Source organism: Taeniopygia guttata, chromosome 3 (genome assembly GCF_048771995.1).
Source record: "Taeniopygia guttata chromosome 3, bTaeGut7.mat, whole genome shotgun sequence".
Taxonomy (NCBI): Eukaryota; Metazoa; Chordata; class Aves; order Passeriformes; family Estrildidae; genus Taeniopygia; species Taeniopygia guttata.
This window is the reverse complement of record NC_133027.1, coordinates 62,051,022-62,077,743: the sequence shown is the minus strand read 5'-3', so window position 1 is coordinate 62,077,743 and position 26,722 is coordinate 62,051,022. Positions and strand designations below refer to the sequence as shown.

Sequence of the window (26,722 nt, the reverse complement as noted above, 5' to 3'; positions counted from 1 at the left end):
CGCACGCGCAGCTCGGCCCCGGCAGCGCCCGCGGATTGGCCGGGGCGGGCGGCGGCGCGCTGGCGTCACGCGGCGCGCGGGGCCGCGCGGCGCAGGCGGAAGGTGGGAGCGGCGGCCCGGGCGGGGGGCGCGGGGGTGGCGGCGGCGCTGCTGGGCGGGCGGGCTGGGGGTGCGCTGGGGGTGCGCTGTTCCTCCCCGTTGGAAAGAGGCACGGAGCCACGCCAGCCTGCCTCCTTGCCCGTTTATGTGTTGCATTGCTTAAAGTTGTGTTTGCGGTAGTGTTTTTTGTTTGGTTGTTTTTTTTGGTTTTTTTTTTTTTTTTTTTTTTTTTTTTTTTTTTTAAATACGCCCCAGCTACGCAGTCGCGGGGTGGGTAGGTGGGGACCGCACCCCGGTGCTGCCTGGGCCAGCTGTGGAACGGTGCGAAATGGGTCCTTCTGCATTATATTTGCATGTGCCTAAGCATGAAAAGCCCAGCGTGAGTGCGCGCTCCAGTCCCAGAGCAGCCGGCTGAAGCGGGCCCTGGGCGGCGATTCTGCCCCTCCTCCGCTCCGGTGAGATCTCACCTGGGCTCCCCAGCATCAGAAGGACGTGGAGCTGCTAGGGCAAGTCCAGAGAAGGGCCACGAGGTTGATAAGAGGGCTGGAGCACTTCCCCTGTGACAGCAGAGCGAGGAAGTTGGGGCAGGTCAGCCTAGAGAAGAGGAGGTTGTGTGGAGACTCCAGATTTCTCAGGAAGGTTGTGGATGCCCCAGCCTTGGAAGTGTTCAAGGCCAGGCTGGAAAAGGCTGTGAGAAACAAGATCTGGTGGGAGGTTCCCCTGCCGATGGCAGCGGTGTTGGGATTAGGTGATCTTTAAGGTCCATTCCAGACCCTTAACATTTGATGATTTGATGCTTGCCCTCGGACCTGAACAGGAGCTCCTGGCAACAGAGGAGCCTGCTGTGTTTGCAGGTGCATGTTTTAAATTTTAGTAGTTGTGGCACCTGCTGTCACTGAACCACATGTTTGTTTCAGACTGTGGTTAGAGAGAAGAGTAAATGTGATTACTGTGATTCTGTGAACCAAGGTGGTAAAGGAACTGTCATGAGACAGAGAGTTTGGAAGTGGGAGAGTTGTCTCTAGAGGAGTGATGATCAAAATCTTAAAAGTGTTTCACAATTGAAGTGAATGGATAAATGAGGTTGAAATGACAGAAGTCAAAAAGCAGTGTGCAGTGATTTTGACAGTGCTGGGGTGATGCTGATGTTTTTCAAAAATCTCCCAAGCACAAGCAAGAGAAAAGGGAAAAATCAAAACTTTTTGGTTAATAAGAAAAGAGGGAAGACATGTTAAAAAGAGTCCTTTGTTCGGAGATGTTGGACACTGACGATAAAACTGATATAAACACTTTTCTTGGTCTGCTGAGATTACCTTAAATTCAAGGAGACTATCAGGCTTCCATATTTCAACATCAGGTTTACACGTGCGACATTTTATCATTTTGAGTTAATTGTGATTGTGGTACCAGAGACCTAATTTGATTAGTATGTGAGGGATACTGGTGTGTTTTTACATATCTATAAACACATTAACACAATATTTCAGTTAGTATGATTGCACCAATGCAGACACTAAAATTTCACTTAGAAGATAGGAGTTTCATGTTACTTCTGCACTGTGTGCAAAAAGTGTTCGTTTTTATGTAGTAGCTCTTTAAGTCTTGTTAGTCAAAATAAAAAACTTACTTGCCAACACAATAAATGATGAACTTTTAAACAGGGTTGGTTACTGAGTTGTATTAAAGCCCATGTCATACTGAGTAATGTCTTGATGGAGATAAGACCATATCTGGTATTTAGGGAAGAGTGACAAAAAAGTAGGAAAGGAAACTTAGAAGCAGAGAAGTTAATTGGACATACTTAGTCAATAAAATCAACAGTAACATAATTGACAAAAGAACTGCTTTAAGCTTTTCTTATAACCTAAATTCAGCCCCTAAATTGAGAATTCAGCCCATAAATTGAGAAATTTAGAGTTCTTTAGTCAGAGTGCTTTATATGGAGCAAAATGACACAAACATGGTTTATTGTGACCTTTGCTGTAAAAAGACAAGAAAAAAATGCTAAGGATTTCTGCTGTAATTTTCAAATCTATAATTACTTTTTTTCCCCCCCCAATATGCAGAATGTCAGTGGCTGCTTACTGCGTATTTTGCTACAGAAAAATAGGAACTTCTGGTCCAGCCACAAAAAAACACCTACCCTGGAATGATATCAGTAAGTACAGTTCATTATGTATTGATCTGAGGTGTTAATAAAAAGGAATGACATGACACTGTGCATAATTCAGTGATACTGAAGGTTTAAGCCCTTGAATGCTTAGTGATTAAAAGCTTCTGTTTGTCCCTGCTCTCTGCTTCTGACCTTGCTTTGCATAGTGATCTGTAATATGACACCAGCAGATTATCTGGGAGCAGATACAAACACTTGATGAGGGTCTTTCCCTAACTAAATGTGATCTTCATAAACTATCTTCAATTCCACTTGTATCTGATTTTTTTTTCTGGTAATCTCTAGAGCCATGAAATAGTTACATTCATAAACATTGAATAAAGCTTGTTTTTAATATTTATTTTTCCTTATTTACTTCAAGCTCTGCTTAGTCTCTGTTTCGTTTGGTGTCTTCAGCATATAATGACAATTCTTGCAATTCTGAAATTTATTTCTGAGCATTAAAGATAGGATATATAAATTTCTGCTCTACAGGAAGCATTGCATTCTTTTTTTTTTTCTTTTGCAAACTTCTCTGCCCGTTATGTCTTCAACATGAGGCTGCTGCCTCTTGTCTGCATACAAAATTCTTATGGCCTCACAAAGATGGAAGCTGGTAGCAGTGGTTGTGGGGCAAATCTCACAATTCATGCTGAGGAAAAGAAATTGTTCATGATAGATGATATGTGTTACATTGGGTTTGCTGCTGCCTGGTAATGATAAGAGTTTATTTGTATAGAGATCCTTATATGCAGATAATCAGATCAACTTTGTAGATACAAAGTAGCTGAAATCTGGAAGGAATAATTTTGTTTAAAAGGCAAATTCTTGCAAGTAGCATGTATTTATTATCTGTTTGCTTTATACATTAGATTCAATTGAATTTTTTTTTTTTTATGTATTTGCTTATGGACTCTGCAGGACTTCTCAAAAACCATACATAGTCCTGTATGTAATAATATATACATTGAAGAAATAGCTGCAACATGTAAGAAAAAGTTAACTCCTTAAAATTATTTCAAGTTCCAAATTACTGCTAGTGTTACAGGCAGAGAAAGTTTGCTGTTGATTCTGGTAGCTGAGCAGTGTATGCAATTGAGAGGTAGCAATATTCAAAGTAAATAGAACTGGCAGGATACATATTTTATGATCTTGCTCAGGAGTGCAGGAAATCTGAATCAAGTAATGTTTTCTCCAGTTGTAAATTTTGGTTAATAATTTCTTGAAAGCTAGAGAGCAATAGAATTTTTTTTTTAAAGCTTGTTCTTAATATTTGGTATTCTTATTGTCTGATAATAAAATGGTAGCTGTGTTTATATTGAGGTGATGCATCCAACTTTGTTTGACATTTGGTTTTAATTTTTTCAAGGAAAAATTGCAAAGGTAACTGGATCACTTATACTAGGGTAAGTTCTAACTAATGAGTATATATGTAACTTATGGGTAGAGTTAAAATTTTAATATGTGTATCTTTCCAAAATATGATAATATTAGGAGATGTTAGACATGGTAGAATATAGTCTTGAAGCACAGTTTCTGATAGTTATAACTTATTTCAAGTATTTTATGGCCTTTCTCTACTTTGCTAAATCAAAATAATCTACAGATTTATGTATTTTGTAAAATCTCTATGATTTATGCCAATGTGACTGCTATTTTTATATTATATTGTTTTTGTTGATATTCATATGCAGTTTTTTTGTTGATATTCATATGCAGTTTTTTTTTCTTTAGAGGCTTTGTATTCATTACATATGAAGTCCTGTCCTTAAATAAGTTACTGCAAATTGATACTCAAGCTCTACATCAAGAAAAACTTAAATCCTATGTATACGTACGTACAGCTTCTCTAAGTCCAAGTGACTATCAAGGTAAGATGCATAATTGTTCGAGTTCTAAAAACAGAATTCTAAGAGAATAGAATGTTTCTGGAAGTCACCCTTCTATAACAAGTAAAGTTGTATTTCCTGAAGTCTGTTACCAAGAAATATCACCAAATTTAAGCTGCATACTACTTTGGTTGTTTTTTTTTTTAAAGATAGTTCTTTCTATACATAGTTCTCTATATATCAGATAATTCTCTTTATATAATGTCTATATATATGTGGGTGTATTTCTTTTTCCATATTTTTACAAAAAGTGAGGTGAGGGAACTGTCTTTCAGACTTCCAGTAATATAAAAATACTCTTGTAGGGATTACATACAGAGCCAGAAAAGAAATCCATAAAGCAGTGAGGAGAATTCTAGAAACAGAAGCTAAAATCTTCCGGAGACCTTTTAATGGTAGGTATTGAAAGCAGGACTTTATCTATGATTATTGTTTTTTAACAGTAAGAAGTAGGGCAATTAGGAAGTCAAACATTTTTTTCTTACAAAGTTAGCATGTTCTTTTGTTCTTGAAACAGTGATAATATGGCTTATAATTTATTTATTTATATGGATTATCAGTCAATTGTCTATTTTCTGTGTATTCAAACAATTTCTTAAAGTAAATGAAAATGATGGTTAAGATAAGATTTGAGGGTTGTTTTTTTCCTTATTCCAGAAAAAATTTAAAAGTTAAGGTACCAAGTTAATATTTGATATCATTTTTGTGTAAAAAAGGTGTTTGTGGGTTGAAATACTCTAAGTCTCATTTTAGAAAAGTATGTATGCTTTCATCAAAATTGACATTATTAACTGAAAGCAGTAGTTTTTATTATCAGTGTTGCTGCTTTTTCAAGTAATTTGAAACAAGAATTTCCATTTGTATCAGAAACTGTGCTCTTGAGGCATACTGCCTATTCTCATTTAACTCTCTGTTAAATGATTATAGCAATGTGCATTTCCACTGTCATTTTATGAAATTAATTCTTCAAGGTCAGAGCCTCAAGAGTTGCTAATAATTTGCAGCTCCTGATGGTAATTCTGGTTGGTAAGTGCCAGCCAGGGGTTATGTGTGTCACACAGATACATGAAATATCAACTTGGTGCCACTAAAATGAGACAGACTCACAATTTTAGGATCAGCATTTTACTGATGTCATTCTGTCCTTGTTCATTGTACTAATTTAAGTTTAAAATGTTACTGTTAAAATTACTGTGAACAAGTAATATTCAAATATTAAAAAACCTACATATTTCCTTACTCCACAAAGAGAAACGTGGCTGGTTAAAATGCTCATTAAGAATAATGGATTTACTTGGATTTAATTTGTTTCCTGGTCAAAGAACAATTCAGTACCTTTGATGGAGAAGATCATGAGTGTGCCTTATGGCTTCTCTTAAAGAGAAGTCAGTCAGAAGACAAAGCAATCCGACTGCAGGCTGTACAAGATCTGGCAAGCAACAGTCACTGGCATGGTAATGTATGCTGATGTAGCCTAATTTGTCCCAGAAGTTCCACAGTTCCAGTTAGCTGTTCCAAGTCTGCTCATAACATGAAGAAAAGCTAGTAGCTGCAAGAAGCATCAGGTTTTAAAAAAAAGACTGTTTCCCTCTGAATATGAATATGCTCTGAAATTTGGTTGAAAACGTGGGGGAATTATTTGCATTTCAAGTAGCTGTTCTTTCCTAATGTTTTTCCCTGACGCAGTATGAGTGTCTGCAGTGCAGGCCTCTCTCTGTTTCACCACCAGAGGATTGTAACCATTGCTTTGCTGTGGAGAGTAGTTCATGGTCTTTAGTTCCATAGGTTTTCTGTTGGGATTGCTAATGCAGTCACAAGTTTTGGCAGTGATTTTTTTATAAGCCTCTGTAGGAGTGAGTTTAAGACTGTGGTTAAGTTAATAAAAATTGTTTAGGAGCTGATAGGTAGTAATGACAAACCAGAGGTAGAGGGCTTGTACATGCAAGCATTATCTGTAAGCCATTTTTGTCCTAGTTATTATTTAATAGTATTAAGTTCTCCCTCTTGCTCTAGGAGCACATATCCTTGAAATCCGAAGTAGTGGGGGTGTATATGTGTATTTGTGTTTCTTCCTCTCCCCTCCACCAGGCTACATAAACTAGGTGACATTCTGTTCTGGACTCTCATTTTGTTAATTTTAGTCAGTTGTGGATCTTTCACTTTTCCAACTCAATTCCACACCATGGGGTTTATCTTGTTTCAAATTGCCTTTTTAAAATTCTAAATAATTTCCACAGAGAATTTACACCAGCAAACTGTGTTTGAAAATGTTTGAAAGCTAGGATGTACCAAAACTGAGCTTTGTCCTTTGTAGATGAATACTGTTAGCAGGTGATTTCAGAGCACAAGATGTGCAGTATCAGAAATTTAGTTGTCTTTTGTTATCTCCATTTCTCTGTAGTGCTCATTGTTGTAGCATTTGGACATTTGGACATTTCACAAATACTAATTATTCTTGCCAACTGTCTCATGAGGGAGACAGTCCTTTTTAAAACCTGATGCTTCAAAACCAAGTCAAGAAAGTTTAGGACTGAAAGTATGTGCTAATTTTTCACAACTAGGACAAAGTGTTCAGCTAGGACCAAAGTGTTCAGCTCCAATGAGTTCAGTTTGCAAGTGTAAATTACCTCCACCAAAGGAATAGTGTTGCCAATCTACGACTGTGAAGAATATCTTAAATGGCTTGTCAGTTTTGTTCTGGAATTGTGTAACAGTAACAGGAATATAAGCAAATTTTTGTAGAAAAAAAGTGTTGACCCACCTCAAGGTTTTATTTTCTTTTCCTTCAGTTTGACATTGAATTACCACGCCTATAATGAACAGTTAGTACCCAGGTATATTTCGGCTCAGTGTAGTGCTGGTCTAACATCTGCAGTTTTTAACTTTTAGAATTTGTAGTTAGAGAATCAAAGGGTTTTTCTAGGTAGACTGCAGAGAGATGGTTCTGCTTGTCAAGTATATTTAAAAGTAGATCACAAACTACATTTAAAACAAAATTAAGTATTTAAGGTTAGTTTTAACTCTTAACACTGAAATTCTTGTACAACAGATTATCAGTATGTCACAGTTGCTCAGACCTGTGATCAAAGGACTGCTATAGGTTTGGCTCGATCCAAAGATGTTGACCTTCGCTTTTTCTTGCCTCCACCACCACTGCCAAAAATAAAGACTGTAAGTACAGGAAAAGTAGGTATTAGATGATTCTTAGTTGCTTACTTCTCTTTTACTACTTTTGTTGTTAACTTTTGTTGAAAGTGAAGTTCTTCTAAAGTAACTGACTAGTAGTAAAATACCAAAATACAAAACTGTAATATGTGGTACACCATTGGGGTATATCTGCATTAGGGAGTGGCATGATGGAAAGAAATAAGGTTGGAAATATTGATCAATTATTATTCTTGGACTGTATATCCACATGACATATTTACAAGCAGTGAAGTCTGAGCCAGTTACCAGTCTGACAGACACATTGCTTGTCTCTATCTAGTAGGCAATGTGAAGAAATCATCCTGGATTGCCTTGTTGACACTGAAAGAATCCTACACACAGCGTGTGCTCCTGGAGGCCTTTGCCTCCTCAGTAGTACTGTGGTGCTCTGCTGCAGGCTCACTTCTTCACTGCCAGCTTGTGGGTGCCAGCAGATCCTCATTGGATAAATTTGGCCTTGCTTTATTTTTAAGTTAATTTTAAACTAAACGCATTTTAAATGTGTTTGTATATGTTATATATGTGATGGTCTGAAGAGTCATGTCATCAGCTTCAATAAAGAGAACTGGCATATGAAGTATAATATTCAAGGTGTTTTGGAATACTAATAGAATGAAGGGGGGCAGAAGGCCCTGTCAAAAAATACCTGTGTATCTTAACCAACAGAACTCTGAATATCACCTTTGATTGGCTGTGATATTCTCCATTTTTGCTTCCTTGCCTTTGTAATACTATGTATAGTGGATCTGTACCTGTCAGTCCTTAAATACTAGGTTACACCAGTATATGGTTGTGGATATATTTTTACAGCAATATGATTGCTAGGTGATTGAAGCTAAGAGTTGCTGCTTAGGAAGTTGAAGCAAGTCATTATCGCAACTCTAGGCAAATCAATCTTCATCTCTGATTTTATCAAAGAATTAAAATTAACAGCAAATTCAATGATGGTGGGCAAAGAAAATTACTTTGTTGAATCTAACAATCAATATATGGATTATTAAATGAACACTTCCATCAATTTTTCAGACCAAACATTAAAAAAAGTCTTTATTTTTTGCTAGTAATTGATGCATTAATTTTAATGGAGCGGCACCAAAAGCACAGCATCACCAGTTGGTGGATGAGGAAGGTGATTGTCCCACTGTGCTCTGCCCTGGTGTGGCCTCACCTTGAGCACTGTGTGCAGTTTTGAGCACTACAGTATAAAAAAGATTCTAGATTATTAGAGAGTGTCCAAAGAAGGGCAACAAAGACGGTGGAGTCCCCTGAGAGGAAACCACTTGAGGAGTGGCTGAGATCACTTGTCTGTTCAGCCTGGAGGAGACTGAGGGGAGACCATTGCAGCCACAACTTCCTCCTGAGAGGAAGCTGAGATGCAGACACTGATCTCTTCACTCTGGCGGCCAGTGACAGGACCTGAGGGAATGGCCTGAAGCTCTGTCAGGGGGAGTTTAGTTTGGATATCAGCACAAGTTTTTCACCCAGAGGGTGGTTGAGCACTGAAGCAGGCTCCCCAGGGTCCTGGCCCCAAGCCTGACAGAATTCAAGCAGCTTTTGGACAATGCTCTCAGGCAGATGGTGTGATTCTTGGGGTGGTCCTTGTGCAGGACCAGGAGGTGGACTTCTCTGGTCCTTGTGGGTCACTTGCAACTCCAAGTATTTTATGATTCTATGAAAATTTCTGTGTAGTTAAGAGTGAACTTTTAAGTTTTTTCTGTCAAAAGGAATTGGTTTTTCTTCTGCTCTTTGGAACCATTAGAATAATGTCACCAAAATATGAAGTGTAAAGCTTGCTTTTTATCAGTTAGTTGGTGGTTTTGTAATTATCAGTTTCCAAAGTCTTTACAGATAAAACTATTAAACTGAAGTTGCAGAGCACTTGAGTCCAAGGTTCATATTTTGTGTCCTCACTAGTATGGCTGATTCCATTATTTCAAATATTTCTCTCTTCTTCATTTTGCTTTGTGCTTTGAACAAAATAACCTAAAAGCTGTTTGTGCGTACTTCTCACAGGACTATTCCATAGAAGATGAACTTCGCTTGTTATTGGTATCTTTACCTCAGACTGGTCTTGATCCATGTGTCCAGTACTTCACATCCCTTGCATTAAGTGAAAGTAGCCACACTCTTGCTGCACAAATGGTGAGTTTCCATCTGCAGAACAGAACTGTTTGGGTTCTTTGTCCCTCCAGAGCTCAAAGATACAAATCTTTTTCCATATTTTTTTATCATTGTAAGAGGAAGAGAAATACAGACACTTAGTGACTGTAGAACATGAGCAAAATCTCGTGCAAATACAGTCTGTCTGCTTGAGAGCTTGTTTATATTTTCCAGCTGTGCTACTTGAAAGGTGTAGCTAAAGTATCTTACAAGCTTTCCCATTAAGCAGGTGTTTCAACACTCTGTCCAAAACATTCCTTCCCCTTGTAGTGCTCATAAAATTATTTTTCACATTTCATCTTACTGTTGTTTGAATGTTCTTTTACTGATGAGATTATTAAATCTCTCATAAGTCTCTAGAAAAAAAGGTAGGTTGTTAGCACACCTTAAGTAGTAAACTCTGTTACATCACATGGAAGTGCCTCTTTGAAATAGAAACTCTTTTACCAAACCAGAATTGTAGTAGTCTATGGTCTGTTTGGACCTGGATCAACAAATTCTCCCACTGTCTCTGTGCAACAACTTCCTAAGTGGCTTTAGGAATGTCATTTAAAGAGGCCTTAAATAACTAAAAATAATACTTATGTCAGTTTCATCCACTCTCACTTGTGAATTTCCCTTTTTGTTGTTTAAAAGTTCTGACTTCCTTAATCAGTGAGTGTTATTTTTTATAAGATGCAATAACAAAAATGAATGTCATTTTAATAACAATGCTTGTTAGTCTTCATTTAGAGTTTCCAGAGTGCAATAACTCTTTATTTTCTATGTCAGAGTTATGTGTGCTATTTTTACACTATCACTCCTTTACTGTTTTCACAGCCAGAGCTCGTGCTACAAAGGGAGCTTTGGTAAGACACCACACTTGGAAGTACTTTGATTTTTATTGAGGTTATGTTGGTCTTTCTGCTGTGTGATTGGGAGACTGGTCTTCTAAGGCTGTGCCACATATTGAAGACCTTTCTTCTTCCTCTTCTAAGTTTTGAAAGTCTAGAGTTACACTGATTCTTGCTTTTTTATGCTTAAGCAAATAATCTTAAAAGATGACATTCATTAACAAAATGAAAATACTACATTTTCCCCCCTTTACTGTATGTTTTGGATTTAATAGACTAAGGAGACTACACACTGAAAATCTAGTTAATATTTCCAGTTAAAAATAGTAAATACTTTTATGATGTACTGTTGTGTAATTTGTACGTTTTGAGAAGTACGTGCATGCTGTGCACTCTTTAAAGCAATTTCTATAGATCATTACGCACTTAACATTCTAAATTAGAAATCCTTTTTTTATGTAGCCATTTGAAATGTGTTACTATTTTTATGGTTTTTCATTTCAGGGAGGCTTATGGTGTTTTGGAGGAAATGGACTTCCATATTGTGAGACATTGAGTAAAATCCCTTCAGAGACAGTGGAACTTTTTTGCTTGCAGGCTTTAGTACAGCATTCTAAGGTAATTTGTCTTTAAACTGTAACAAAAAAGCTACATTTATAGACATTCTTCTCTGATGCACTCTTATGTATTGGGAAGGAATTGCCATTTCCCTGTGTCCTACCCCTTTCTCCTTCTGTAAGAATGTTTAAACAACTGAGATGGGTGTGAAATGAGCACATTCCTGTAACAAAGTCGGGTTTTTTTTCTCATGAGGAAGAGTATTTAAGTTTTGTTGTTGCTTCTAATTCACCCTTACAAGTTCCCCTGTACTATACCTGTATTTATCTCTGAAGAAGTAAAAGGGCAGCTCTGAGGCTCTAATGCCAGGTTTTCATGAAGCAAGATAGTGTAAAGAATTCACTCTATCAGAAACCAGAACATAATGCAAACTTTGCCCATACACAAAGGTATTCTTTAGGCAGAATATTGCAAGCAAGCAGCTAATACAGTGGCCTTCCCGGGAGGAAGACACAGATTTTTTTGCAGACACAGATGAAGAGTATGGAAGACATTTTGTAGCAATGATGCTTTATGTTTCCTATTGCTATTCAGAAGTCTAGAAGAACGCCAAATGGGTACTGATAGTTGGGATGGATAAAGTGCAGCTTCCTGGTAATCTTTTCACATCTTCCATATACACAGATATTCAGACTTAGTCTAGAATTTGTTATATTCTAGATTTTCAGTTTAAGCAAGTTGTTACTGTACTCATTCCAAATGCCTGTTGAAAGCCACAGGCTTGAGGCTATCAGCAGTTCCAAAGCTACCCTGCATATTCATCTGAACTAAATTGTTGCCCTTAGGATCAGTAATGATAACAGTACTATTTGGAATGTAAAAATACTTTTTCATTTTGAAGAGAAGGAATTATAATGATTGTATTTTGGGTGATGGACAAGTGGCTCTGGTTTAGATAGTGCTTTAGCAAATGCAGACAATTGACCTGTTCACACTCTTGAACTTGAGTTGAAGTTTGATCATGCCAAGTGGAGACCATTTCATCTCTCTCAGACATGAAGGAGGCTAGAGAGGTGGTACTCAGCAATTTTCAAGTTGTCAATTCATAGGAATTACACATTTTGCATATTAAAACATTATTTCCTCTTCAAATATAGCATAATAAATTCTAGATTAATATAATTTCTATGCAACCAGGTGTTATACCTGCTTCTTAAAACTCCCTAATTTATGAATTAACAGCATCTAAAAAATCTTTTGCAGAATGTCTATTTATTGTCACTGTAATTTACTTTGTAATGCCAGATTTCTTCTCACTGTGAAAAAATTGAAGCTAAAGGAGGCCTCCAGCTGCTGCAGAGGATATACCAGCTACGTAAAGATTCAGCAAAGATACAGAGGAACATAATCCGCATTATTGGGAATATGGCTTTGGATGAACGTCTTCACTCATCCATAGTACGTGCAGGTAAACAGAAAGCTGTCTGTGGTAGATATCTACTCCAAAAGTTTCAGATAGATAAAATAAATAAGTAGAAAATGTCAATATACAGTTCTATAAATCCAAGCTGCTGTTAAATATAGTGTACTTTTTTACACAAAGGAGAAGTAGCAAAGGCACAGGAAAAGATGGTGAGGGTGATTAAAAATTTGCAATGGCTGTGATATGAAGAACAAATAACTAGACTAAGACACTTAGCATGGAAAAAGCAACTGAAGGAGAATATGATGAAGATTTATTAAATTATCTTCACTGGCATAGAGGAGGCAAAGAGGGAATGGTCATCTGCTGTTTGTTGTAATGCAAGACCAAAGGTTCTTGTACATTAAATTATAAAGAGAGAACAAATAAATAGTATTTTCCATATATTGCATGACCAAAATAAAACTTGCCACAAAACATTATAGTAGTTGAAGACTCACAAAGCTTCAAAGAGTGGTGCAACAAATTCATGAAATGAAAAATCCATAAAGTTCTACAAATGGAAACAAAGTTGTCTGCAGAAAATCCGAGCGTATAGACTAGAATCAGAACTGTGTAATTGTCCTTTTATTACTCTATTCTTGTACTGGTCTGCAGCTTCCATACTACTCACTTCTGAAGAAAGGCAGCTGGACATAAAGGCCTTTGTTCTGGGCTCTGGCACCATTCTTAATATTCTAATGATTGTTGAAACCATACATGTAGAAGGAGATTGAAACAGGAGAGTCAGCAGCTTCCTGGGACAGAGCTCTCAGTACAAAAGGAATTTTAGACAGTGAATCAAACTCCAGAGATGAGCAGTCAGATACTGCTAGTCCAGAGTTGATAAAGCTTATCTTTTATTGCTGGATGATGCATAAGAAGAGGGAACTTCTAAGGCTCTTTTTCTTGCAAAAACTGCTGGCACAAGAAGAGGAAAAACAGTAATGCACTGTGTAGTAGCTGTGGTAGGGTCTCTGGGGGCTGAACACTTAGGTTGATTCTGAACAGTTATTTTTGACTCTTCATCTTGACTCATTTAAGAGAAATGCAAAACCAGAGACCAAGGTAGTTTTAGTCAGACTATCTTGGCAGTCTTCCATTGTGTTTGGAGAACTGAAAGTAGACTTTAGATAGTATTCTTCTTAAGTACAGCTTTCACAATGGTCAGCATATATTCTGCTTAGAAACATAATTTAAATACATTATCTTAAATAAAGATTACAGTCCTCAAAGGTCCTAGTAGTTTTGTTATTTAAGGCAAAACTTGAATATCATTTTTTTCTTTTCCTCAGTCTACAGTAAATGATTTTGAATTAGCAGCTTACTGAATGTACTAATAGCAACATAATGTACATGGTTTTAAGACAATGCTCATGAAGTAAATTCCCAGGTTTTATTTATGGACTTGACTGTAATGTAACTGTGATTTATAGGCCATTTGTGCTAGCAACAACAAGATCTATCAGGATTTTAAAGAAACATGTGCATATGCACATAAAAGATATTCCTTTACATTTCTCAGTAGTCTATGACAATTCCTTTCCACGTTTGAGAAAATTTTGCACCTTAGGTAGAATATCATAAAGTGTTTGTAAGTCATAGTATCTTTGACTTAAAATTTTATTGAGGATTGTATCCAATTTAATTGTCTTATGTATAAATAGTATACAAATTTTAGAATGGCAAAAATATTTTAATCACATTAAGAGTTTTTATTATGCTGGATTTTAAAATTAGAAATTATTGTACTTTCACAATAATAAGAGAATAAATTTTTTTACCTTCTATTGCTCCTGTAGGTTGTTTTCTATACCTTTCTTATTCTTTAAGCTTCATTGTCTCCGTCTTCCTGGCATTTTGCCTGCAAAAAGAAATCTGAGATCTGCTCTTGCTACAGCTGTACTGACCTGCTGATACTCTTTCTTCTGAGAAGGGGTTCTCTCTCCTTCAGATCATAAGATGAACAGTAGTAAAATACATCTGAATTTTTGAGTTTAGGAGATTCCACTTAGCTAGCCTTGACTTTCCTGAGGTAAAGAGTAGATTGAAGTAATTTATTTTGACGTTGTCATTCTTAAGTTTTAACATCTATTTTCAGATGTATGGTTTGATGGTTGATGTTTCTGAATGTTCAGATGATGTTTCTATTAGTTGACCTGCCCCTTTTCTCAATGTAGGTTGGGTTTCTGTACTTGCTGAAGTAATGAAATCCCCACACATCATTCAATCTTCTCACGCATCCAGAGCTTTGGCTAATTTAGACAGGGACGTGGTGAAAGAAAAGTATCCAGATGGTGTTTATGTCTTACATCCACAGTATCGTAGCAGGTAAAGTAGAAGGAGTCATTGTACGTACTGTACTTGGAGTTACTTGTTCTGCTCTTCCGTTACAAAACTTTGGAAGAGTTGGCATCAGTGCTGCTGTACTGATGTTACCTTGCCCCTCCTGATCTTTGGTGGATTGAAAGGACTGAATTTAGATTCTCAAGTAGAAGAACAGGTAGAAGTGGTTGAAGGAGTCCCTGGGTGTGGACAGAGTATTACTGTAATGCATGGAAAATCTGAACACAAAACATGAAATTAATTACTGTTTTGTGTGGGTTGCAACTGTTTAACCTTTGCACTTCTTCTTGGGATACAGTGCCTTGTAATTATTCTACTTGCAACAGCACATGTTGGCCTAAGATGCAGTAAATTTTCATCCTCAGTAATAGTGTTTGTGTGTCTGGGACTAAAGCAGTCTCCAGCATGGGTGTCAGTAGCAACTATTCCCTGGGTCATTGGTCTTAGTTTGGTTACAGTAAAGATCTAATGTGATGATAAGGCTGGAGCTACCATGCCACATGTACAGTAGCTGGTGGGAAAGGTGTTTTTCATTATAAAAAGTTATGATTTGTGAGGTGGGAACTTTCCATACCTCATTTTATATCTTTCTTCTGTGTGGCTCCCTAGTTTTTGTTTTTATCTGCATATGCTCTTAGAAATATCATGAAATGATGTCCGTATGGTAATTTGTCACATGTAATGTTAAAAAAAGCATTTTGGCATCCCTTAGGTTAAAAGTTCCAATTTGCTAAAAGAACATGTACTATATATCTCTTAAAATTTCCTTATGGTTGATCAGCCAGCCTATCAGAGCAGACATCCTTTTCGTTCACGGTCTTTTGGGAGCAGCATTTAAAACCTGGCGACAGCAAGACATTGACCGGCGTTTGGATAGAAAGGCCTCAGAGGGGGAAGAGGACTATAGTCAGTGCTGGCCAAAGGTAAAAAGACTAACATTTTCACATGTGGCTGTTGTTTTCTCATTCTTGACAGTTGTCCTGAGCATCTAGAAGGACACTGTCTGGCAGATGTCTTTTTTTAATTCAATTTCTTGTAGTTTGTTATACAAGTGGCAGTTTTCAAGTTCCTGATGATAAATTTTTGTTAATGACTTGTTTGTTGTTCTTGCAAGGAAAAGTCGCTGCTAAGTTTTATGTTCTCAACATCATTCACATGCTAGTGAAAGAGGCAGCAATGGCTGCTTTCCTTATGCTTTCTCTTCTTTTTTTTCTTTTTTTAATGGCATGTTATTGCTGAGGAAAAGATTTACACAATAACATTTTAAATTAAGTTCCCTTTCTTACCTTGGTGTCTGAGTACCTTACTTTGTGCAGATTGCTATTTAAATATTGTTGGTGAATAAGTAGTTACTGCTCCAAGCAAACTTACACTGGTATAAGCCACCAAATTATCTCTGTGAAACTTGAACTTATTAGTCCTGTTGGTAATCTTAGTAACTTGTTTCACCCAGGAGAGGGAGCCAGGAATGCACGAGTTAGAGATGAATCCTCATTATTTGCTGGCTTTGTGGCTCAGAAACAATCTGGAGTTCAGCATGTGATAAAAGAATGATAATCCAGGTGTAACATATATTTGGGGATTAACTGAAGAGCAAACGTCTTGCTTGATATTGTCCCCATAGTAACATCTTTTCTCCATTGCTTTCAAGAGCTTAAGTACATCAGTTATAAGCTCCTTTGGTTTTGCTTTTCTTTAATTTAGACATGGCTTGCTTCAGACTGTCCTTCCCTTAGAATCATATCTGTGGAGTATGACACCCATTTGAGTGACTGGAAGGCAAAATGTCCTGTTGAGGCTCACAGGTAAGAAATGCAGCATCTGCAGTTTGGAGGTGGGGCAGGACATAGACCTGTAAAGCTGATCCTTGGGATCTCTTAGTATGAAAGAGTCAATTTAACTTTTTCTGTTGCTTTGAAAAATCAAATTAGGAAAAACATTAAGTATAGTCATGGTATGCTGACGTTTTTAGCCTCATGGATAGCTACATGTGGCAATTTCACGAATTCTTACAATCTGTTTTGCCTCGTGTTAAGGGAGACACAAAATTATGCTATTAGTTAATGAAAATACAACACCAACTTTATATCTTAAAGGGTGTCTTTTTTAAAGTGACATAATAATGCTTCATAAGCACAGCAAAAAAAAAATCACTGTACTGTATCTTTATACTCCTGATAAAATGAAGCATATATTTTCATAGAATCATTTAGGTTGGAAAAAACCCTTCATCTGATCAAGTACAATCATTACCCCAGCACTGCCAAGGCCACCACAAAACAATATTCCTAAGTGCCACATCCACATGCCTTTTAAAAGCTTCAAGGAATGGGGACTCAACCACTTCCTGGGAAGCCTGTTTCAGAGCATCACAACCCTTTTGATGAAGGCATTTTTTCTGATATTTGACCTAAACCTTCCCTATTATCTTTTGTCCCTGTCACTGGTGCCCTGGGAGAAGAGGCCAACCCCCACCCAGCTACACTCTCAGGTGGTTGTAGAGAGTGATAAGGTCTTCCCTTGTAAAGACGTTCGAGGGGTCCACAGACGGATTGGGTGGATACAGACGAGAGATCTCTGTTGGTTGCTCTTGGAGGATAAGGTTTATTCGGGATGGAGAGAGGCCCTGCCTCGAGCTGCTAGACACAGCATGTGGCCGGGCCTGAGGTGATGGGGGAGGGGAGAGACAAAGGGGGGAGCAAGGAATCCAGGAGGATTGTCCAGCCAGTAGCGGGCATGATATTCACCCTGGCTGTACTATTCTGGTTCTTCTGCTAGACAATCATATTTATCTATCCTTCCCAACACTCCCTGTGCCTCCTTTTCTCCAGGCTAATCAATCCCAGTTCCCTCAGCCTCTCCTCATAGGACCTGGGCTCCAGACACTTCACTGGCTCCATTGCCCTTCTCTGGACCTGATGTAGAGCCTCAATGTCTTTGTTTTAGTGAGGGGCCCAAAACTGAACACAAGACTGTTGGAAAGGATGGATAAATATAATTGCCTGGCAAAATATTCACGATAGTACAGCCAGGATGAAAACAGTCCCCCCTACTGGTTGGACAATGCCCTTACCTACAGATAGGTCCAAAAGCCAAATGGACTGTTCTATCTCACCCCCCAAAATGTATGGTTCACCCCACACCTGTAACTCCCCTGAAACATCAGGTGTCTGTGACCCCATTGGCCCAAGTCTTGTTCCAGCCCACCTTGAAGCCCCCTGATAAGGGGTCTCTGAGGGGCCAGACGCCCTCTTGGAACTTCCCCTCTCTTGGATCTTCCCCTCTCTTGGAATCCCCACTCTCCTGGAACTTGAACCCTCTCCTAGAGCATCCTCTCTACCCCTTGTCTCCCCCCTCCCCCATCCCTTCAGGCCTTGCCACGTGCTGCGTCTGGCAGCTCCAAGCAAGACCTTTCACCATCCCTAATAAACCGTATATTCTAAGAGCAACCTTCAGAGATCTCTCGTCTCCATTCATCCAAGCCCGTCCTGGAGCACAGCGATCCCTACACAAGACTCGAGATGCGGCCTCACCCATCCCTTCCCTAGTCCTGCTGGCCACACTGTTTCTGACACAAACATACTGTTGGTCAAAAAATGTTACTTTGATTATAAAATACAGTAACTGTATCTGATTCAATCAGAGTGTAATTGCCCTTGCAAGAGGAATGCTGTTTTTACTGACCTTGAACAGGGTAGAGGAAGATGCTACCACCAAACATGTTGAAAAATAAAAACACTTTGAGCCTGTGAAGGTTTTTTTTGTCTTGAATAGAATTTGGTTATTAGATTCAGTGATCTTTAAATCTGAATCCTTCAAACATTTATGCAGATATTTAAGCATGTAACTAGTACTGTAAATTCAGCTTGTGTACTGCAGCAGGGGCATGCACATGGCTGCTTACAGGTTAAGAATCTGAAAATTAATTACGTTTTTTGTGCAGGGGAGTAAAAAAATTCAACATATATAATAGACTGAGAACTTGATACTTGTTCATCCCCTCCTCTCTCTGGCTATATGAAAGGTCAGTGCAATTATTGCATTAAGAAAAACATGTAAGCAGGGAGAAAATGAGGAACACATGACTGTTAATGTGCCTATTTGAAATTAGACAGAAAAATTACATTAAAAAGCATGTAGGTGGTTACCTGTGCAGGTCCAAGAAGACTGGAATTGGCTTTAAATTGCACCAGGGGAGGTTTAGATTGGGTATTAGGAAGAAATTCTTCACTAAAAGCATCATCAAGGCCTGGAAGAGGTTGCCCAGGGAAGTGGTTGAGTTCCGATCCTTGAAGATAATATAGAGACAGGCAGATATGTCTCTTAGGGACATGGGTTTGTGGTGGACTTGGCTATCCACCTTGGGCTAACAGTTGGACTCCATGATCTTATAGGTCTTTTAAACATAAATGATTCTATGATTCTAAGAAAACTCTTCTTGTGTCTGTCTGGAGTAAGTATGTTAAAAGAAATAAGCATTTATTTCCTTTTTCTTTCCCAAAGATAACATCTTTTTCATAACAAAATGGAAAATTATGTTACCTGCTATTTATGATCACCCAAGAACAATATTTGATAATTTTATAATTTTATATGATTAATAATAAATAAAATATACTGAAGATATTTTTAACTAGCGGACAATAAGGTTGCAGTAGAAAAACAACCTTAGGTTTGTTCTTAAATGTACAGTCTCATTCAGTGTTTCAAAAGTGAATTTTTGTGTCTCTCTGCTAGCCTAGAGCATAGTGTTCAACTGAAAAGACACATTTGATTATTTTTTTCATATGTGTTATAAAGCAATTTCTAGTGAGAATGCTGAGACCAATAGAGATGAAGTGAATTATTTTGCACAGTGGTTGCCCCCATATCCTGATGTTTTCATTACCCAAGGGCCTTCTGTGTTTGATTCTTGTTACACTGCAAGGAGCAAAGTAAAGTGCAAGTGTTGCACTTTCAAGCCTAGATTGGGCATTGGCATTGGTTTTGCTTTGGTTCTACTGCAGATTCATTTTCAGACATTAATGTGTAGCTTAGCCTTTCCAGAGCTCAGTCTTCTCATTTATAAAATGGAGATTATTGTGCTTTCATACTGTTCCAGTATAAAGCATTTGGAGATTGTCTGGCAAGTGTAAATGACATTAGTTGTGATTTTTTAAATGTATTGGTTGATCATGCACTGAGGTTTTAAATTTCTGTGCATTGCTTCACTTTTTGAGCATTTTTTAGCAAAGTGTGTGAGATTTGTTCATGTTGCAGGGTGTGAAGTTCATTATGTGTTGATGTTGCTTTCATAGAATAACAACAGTTTTGCTACAATGTGTAAATGAAACTATTTTAAACTCCATAAAACAACTTGTCAAGAAAACAGAAATGTTTGCAGAGCAAAATTAAAGTAGGACTTTCTAGCAAGAGTGAGAAACTGAATTTAGCTCAATTCCCATTGCCCTTGTGAAGTGATCCTTACAAAAGTTCTTGACTTTTTTCAATGTAGAAACAGTAATTAAATAATTAGTATTTATTTATTAGTCCTAATTCACTTTCATAAATGTGCAGCACTAAAATTCATTGTGTTTTAACATTGCCTTTTAACCTGTCATGCTCCATTATGCCTGTGTTTGTTTTTTCTTTGCAGGAAGTCTATTGCTTTCAGGAGCAGTGAGCTGCTTGACAAGCTCAAAGCTGCTGGGATTGGAGACAGGCCTTTGGTGTGGGTATCCCATAGCATGGGTGGTAAGCATGTTGCCTGTTTGATATAATGCATTTATTTGCATTAAAGATTTCAGAATTTGTTCTAACCAAATTCAGGTAGAAATGCAATTATTCAGAATAGTTTATTTAAAAACAGGCAAAGACCTAAAAATGAAAAACAGATTTCTACTTTCTTAATGCATCATATTTAATGGCATATACATTTTGAAAGGATTGTTATTGCTGTTTGTTCTTACTGTGTTGATTTAAAAAATCAATGAGTTGAAATTCATGTAAATGGAAATCCAGAGGCAAAATTTTCTCCATGATCAGGCATATAGTAAATGTCATTAGCAACACATAAGACAAATCAAAATTGGATTTGCATCATTCCTTGACATTTTATATTGATGCCTCTTCAAGCTTGATTTGGGTTTTTTTCAAGTTAATCTTACATATTTGACAATCTAAGGACTAATCAACCAAGGCAAGTATGTGGTTAGTTGTTTCATGGTTAATATAGCATGGTCATTATTTCCCAGTGATTTAAATCCCTGCATTAATTCAGCTTCTGTTGCCAGGTCTTCTAGTCAAAAGGATGCTGGTGGATGCTTCCAAAAATCCAGAAATGGATAAAATTGTAAACAACACCAGAGGAATTATATTTTATAGTGTACCTCACCATGGTTCCCAGCTGGCTGAATATTCTATAAATGCCAGATATCTCCTCTTCCCGTCTGTGGAGGTTAAAGAGCTCAGCAAGGGTATGTTCACTCTGCTACCATCTAGCAACAGGAACTCTGCTAATCTGTTCTTGCTGCTTTGGGTTTTTTCATCATGCTGTCAGAGAAAGCTGGGGAAAAAGAACAAACCTCCTTTTTATGTTTTGGGTTATGTGTTGAATTATTGCAAGTAATTCTGAGTAGCTGTTTCATTTGATTGCAGAGGTGAGGGGAAAAGGGGAGTCAGAAAAAATTGTTGCATATGCTAGTTGGAAAAAGGGATTACAAACAAAATGCTATACCTATGTCATAGTAATGAAAACATCTCTAACAATGTAGTCTTGCCAGAAAAATACTACAAAAATACTTATAACACTGCAAAAATTATGTTGCTCTTTCTCAGATTCTCCTGCCCTTAAAGAGCTGAATGATGACTTCTTGTCTTTTGCCAAAGACAAGAAATTTTCAGTGCTGAGTTTTGCAGAAACCCTACCAACACACATAGGCAGCATGCTAAAACTGCATGTAGTACCTGTGGAGTCAGCAGGTAAGTGAGAAATAGCCATTTAATTTATTTAATTTGCTATATATTGATGATGTAAACATAAATAATGACAAAGGTTATAAATATTATGGTAAAAAACATAGAAAAATAAGACTATTACAGTGTGGGGGTTTTTGTTTAAACTTTTGACTGAGCCTCCCTTCTGAGATCAGGAGATCTACATTTAGATCTTAGAATAGCAGTTGTTTGTTTTGATTTTTCAAAATGAGAGTAACGTTTGTTAAAAAAGCAGGGTAGACTCTGGTCTAATGTTGGAGTCCTTTCCTTTGGAATTATGACTAGTTGTGGTTTATCTTTGTACAGGTAGGCTGCATAGTGTTTCAGATGCTTCTGCAAATTCCAGCTATTTTCTCCTTTAAAAAACTAAGAAAGAAAATTAGTCACGTGCTAATGGAAAGAGAAAGTCACAAAGCTGGTTTTTAGTGTTAAGAATTCTTTACTTTCCACATCTCATGAATTCATGAGTTCCAGCAATAGAGTTTGCCTCCTAAAGAGTTCCCTCCATCTTTTTGCCTTTTTTAGGAGAAGGGGAAACCAGGCAATTTTTTTCCATTTCTTTTTTTTTTTTTCTTTTTTTTTTTTTTTAACTGTTTTAAGTCTTATGTTTTCAGTCTTTCTTTTGCACTGCCCACGGTATCTGTAAAGTCTTAAAACATTGCTTTGTTAGGTTTTAGACCAGGCTTACCACCAGCTAAATCCACTAGCTTGAGTGCAGGGTTAGGTACTCTGAAAAAGGTGGACTATACATTCCTGTTTTTCAGAATCACTATTTAGCAGGTTTTTTACAGTGTGTCCTCTTGAGCAGCAGTGTTTTGCAAAAATGTTGCTGATGCAGTTTTATTGACAAGAACCATAAAACTGGACCTTTTTTTGGTTATTGTTTAGCAAAATAAGGTTAGAAAGAGGGCTGAATAGCAGACCCCAAACGAGCACTGTGCACTTGTAATTTTGTGGCATGTCTCTCCTCTTCCAGGATGACACCTAGTGCAGGACATGAGTGCTCTTGAAAACCTTTAGAGGGCACATGGCAGTTCAGTATCAGGCCACTGTTCAAAACGGGCTGATGAGCAGGCAGCTCCCTGTTTCTTGCATGTCTGCTTGGGCACATGAAAGCAGAGTTTCATCCTGCTCTAATATAATTTTACATGGTTAAAGATACAGAAGTCAAAGCAAAATGGAGGATTTCTCTAGATGATGAGTGAATAGGCAATAAACTGGAATGTGGCAGTCACAGCATCCTAACTGGAAAGTTAGTAGTGATGGCTGTCAGTAAAGAATAAATGCTGTAGTGTGCCCAAAATCGGTAGCTGAAAATTGACTATTTTTATTCAACAATTAAACAGTGTAAATATTTCATTTATCTGGAGATGTGTATAGTGATTTGCAGCATATTTCAGGTTCATTGTAGTCCAAATTTTAATGTCCACGTCGAAGTGTTTGTGTAAGGAATATGGGCAATTAGTGGTCATCAGTTTCAAGTTACCATGCATTAAACTCCACCCCTGGTCATATCAATGCTTAAACCTCAGTCAGGACTGTGCTATCAGTAAATGAAGTTTTGTTTCAGCTAAGTTGTCTCTGTGGAGAAATGTACATTTGTGTATTTCAAACAAAGACAGTAGAACTCTGACCTAATGGTGTAGTGTGCCAGTGTGGGTTTTGTGGCAACACAGAGCTCTGTGAGGCTGTAACTGTGTGTACTGATGCTTTTAGCACATGAAAAAATAATGATGAACAAAGAGTTTTACTGAAGATAGGAGAAGTTGCTTTTGAGAGAGAAATTGCTACTGCAAGATGTTGTTTTGAGTCTAGGTCATCTTATGAACTCTGGTAGTTTTCTTTTTATTTTTTTTTTGTCTTTTCCCAGACATAGGAATTGGAGACCTTATTCCAGTGGATGTTAATCATCTAAATATTTGCAAGCCAAAGAAGAAGGATGCTTTCCTGTATCAACGTACACTGAAGTTCATTCAGGATGTTTTAGCCCAAGAACTGTGAGACTGAGGTTTTGCCATCCTTTCCTGCTTGTGTCCTGTGTTTGGTGTAACACAGAAACTTCTACTAACCTTTTTTAGGGGACCTGCAGAATTACAAGGGTGCTGTGTCAATAGTATCTGCTGCTGAATAATTTCCTGTACATCTTGAACTTTAGACACCTGTCCAATTTATATTCAAAGCAAATACAAACTTGGCAAAAAGAAAATGCGTGCCCAGGGTATCTTCTTTTAGCAAAAAAAAAAAAAAAAACAAGCTTGCCTTGAAAGCTGGTAAATATACACCTGGGATAAGTCTTATAGACAGGATTAGAAACAATTAAATGAGGTGGTTATTTGTTGGGTCAAAGAGGAGAAGCAGTGTGGCTGCTGCAGAGTTTTGTTTTACTGTCCATGTTAGGGTCGCCTGACTGGAGCCTAAAAAATTAGTATTCAAGTGAATTAAGGTAGCATTTCAGTCTAGTGGCCCAATTTTAGGAGGCTTTGTCATTTGCCTTTTCATTTAATAGATCACCCAGATTGGTCAGCAGACACAGCATCTGTTTTTCTGCATGAGAAAGAGATAGGTTGGTAGCTTGCCTTGCTTAGAAAATTGTTGTTGTTGGTTTAGTCTGTTTGTATTAATGAAAACAAAAGGAAAGAAATATTCATCTTGTACATTTCCCTCTTAATCTTAGCAACTTGTGAGACTGCTTTCCTTAGGACAGTGTGTTTCTGGTCAGAAAGGATAGTTCTGTGCTTGTTCACATTGAAAATGTGTTTGATGAGCTCAGCTCTTCTGCTTTGCTCTTCGGACACTGCAAAAAGTTGGTATGTTCAAATCCCTGGCTGGTGTTACTCATACAGAAACTTTTCTGTAGCCAATTTAAAGAAGAGCATTGAAAATGCTCAGGTGGAGCACAAGAAATGTAGGCCCTGACAAGAAAGCTAATGCTTAAGAGTTTGGAGCTGAGGTAGCAGAAAGTAAAGCAGGAAGAAAATCAGGTGATTGTAAGGCTTCACTGGAAATTACCACAAATGTTTTGGTTTTCTGGGGCCCAAATATATCTGTTGGTGTAGATACAGAGAAAACCAGCAGTGTCTTATTTGTGCTTATGTTTAGGATACCCTAACAGTACTGATGAAAAATCAGTATTTTTAGATAAAAGAATGGCAGTGCACAGTCACTTTTTTTAAAGTCTTAGATACTATTTGCACTGTGGTTAAAAGCAGTCTCATGTTATAGTGGTCTCTTTATTCCCTTTCTTTACCTGCATCCCTCTCTGAAAACAAACATGGGCTGTGTAAAGCTGTACTGCCTTTGCTGATCATTTGTTAAATAAGGTCTGTATTGATGACAGGCTTGAGGTGTCTCCTCATGTCACTCCTGTGAGATGGATCCAGTATTAGTGCCCTGCAAATGTTGGCTGTGAAAGCTGCCAAGGAGGTGGGATGCACCTTGCAGTTCTGCATGGGCTTGGTCCTGTGGACACTGTAGTCCTGCCAGGACTTGAGAGCAGCCCAGGAGGACACTGCAGCTCAAAATACACTTCTGGAAATTGAGGAAACTGCAAAGTAGAATGAGAGCAAGAGCAGTACAGAGATTGTACAGCACTACACTGGCAAGATGTAGGTAAGAACACTGCATGGCAGTATTTTGTATAGAAAATGTAACAGAAATGTCCTAATTTCTGAAGAGCTTTATATTTTTTGCACTGTGGTTTAGACTTCAGAGTGTAAATATATTAGTATACTTTGTATTCACAAAGTAGAGTATGTGGAATTCATGGTGAATAGACAAGACTTCTAATAACTAAATGCTTGTTTCATGTGACAAATCTATTGATTTTAGTACACTCCTTTGGCTTACACAGATTCAGATCAGTGATATTAAACATTAATCTTAGTAAATTCATCTATGTTTTGTAACTGGAATTCTTAAGGCAATGTTCTCCTTTTTGTAACTGTATTTATATATGTGTAACTTCTAAAACTAATATTTGGTGGGGGTTGTTGGGTTTGGGGGTTTGGGCTTTATTTTTTTGGAATATAGTAATAAAATGTGATCTAAAAATGTCTTGGATATGTCACATTGTGTATTAAAGGTTAGTGATCTGCCAGATGAATACTCTGGACCATGTTCATTTTTCTTAAAGTTCTTTTTAGTGATTCTTGTGCTGGGAGAATGTAACGTTACCCTTCACTTGGGTAAGAGGCACAGTGCTGGGGGGTGGCTGGTCAGGCATGTTTTGCCAAACTGAGCAGTTCATCAGTTGTGCTTTTGGACTTCGCAGCAGTGTCTTCTAAAGCATGTACAGACATGAGTTTGAGGGCCAGCAGGTCTGTGGCCCAGCATTCACATCTGCTTCCCATCAGGAATTGGATGCTTTTATGCTTCCTGGTGTCACATTAATTGAAAGTAGTGTCTTTCTATACATTCTCAGGTCTCAAAGTACTCTTAATCCCATCCAGCAGCTCAGCTGCAGGTGTGGCAGGCAGGTTGTGTGTGAGTTGTCTGAGGAGATGATGTTTCATCAGCATTGTGGCATCCAAGAGGAAATAGTGAGATGGGAAGGGAGGGCTAAAAGGGGTTGGTCAGTCCTCTTGCCCTTGTCCAGCAGTCTGGTGTTGGTGTTTCTAGCAGCAACAGCCACCAAGTATTCAAGTGCTGTAATTACAGTGCTGTGAACTGGCTTCTGCTGTGATTTGTGCTTCCTGGTGCCAGCTGGAGTAGCTGGCTGGAAATGAGAAGTTTTCCATCCTGTGAAAATGCCAATTCTGGATGAAAAGGGAAAAGCAAAAATGTTGTGTTTTCAGAGTGAAAATTCTAACCAATGTTTTGATTCTCTTCCGTTTGTTTCAGTGGTAACCCCCCTAAAAAAGCTAAATCAGGCAGTTGCTTTACCAAGGAGAACCACTTACCCACCCCAAACATGAATGCAGCAGAGCCACCAGGGTGCCTACTGCAACTTGAAGCTGCAATACTGCAGGCCCTGGGCAAGCTCACATGATATCTTGCCAAAGTCTCTCATATTAAAGAAGCAGATACTTGTGGACTTCATCTG

General features: G+C 37.9%; 1 protein-coding gene across 4 annotated transcripts; it reads left to right on the top strand.

Moving 5' to 3' along the window:
* The first annotated feature begins 9 nt into the window (after positions 1–9).
* Positions 10–25,783, top strand: SERAC1 (serine active site containing 1). Of its 4 annotated transcripts, none has more exons than XM_002198379.7 (17): positions 10–102; positions 2,166–2,257; positions 3,621–3,657; positions 3,986–4,122; positions 4,446–4,535; positions 5,463–5,594; positions 7,190–7,311; positions 9,361–9,489; positions 10,845–10,958; positions 12,204–12,366; positions 14,541–14,691; positions 15,488–15,629; positions 16,411–16,511; positions 20,342–20,439; positions 20,979–21,161; positions 21,523–21,666; positions 23,552–25,783. In XM_002198379.7, exons 2-17 carry the CDS (start codon positions 2,167–2,169, stop codon positions 23,680–23,682), a joined length of 1,965 nt encoding a protein of 654 aa, XP_002198415.4. In that variant the 5' UTR covers positions 10–102; position 2,166; the 3' UTR covers positions 23,683–25,783. The 4 variants fall into 4 exon arrangements, with proteins under 4 accessions (XP_002198415.4, XP_072783082.1, XP_072783084.1 ...); XM_072926981.1 differs by having other exon boundaries at positions 7,190–7,326; positions 23,552–24,322; XM_072926983.1 differs by lacking the exon at positions 4,446–4,535 and having other exon boundaries at positions 23,552–24,322.
* The last annotated feature ends 939 nt before the right edge of the window (positions 25,784–26,722 follow it).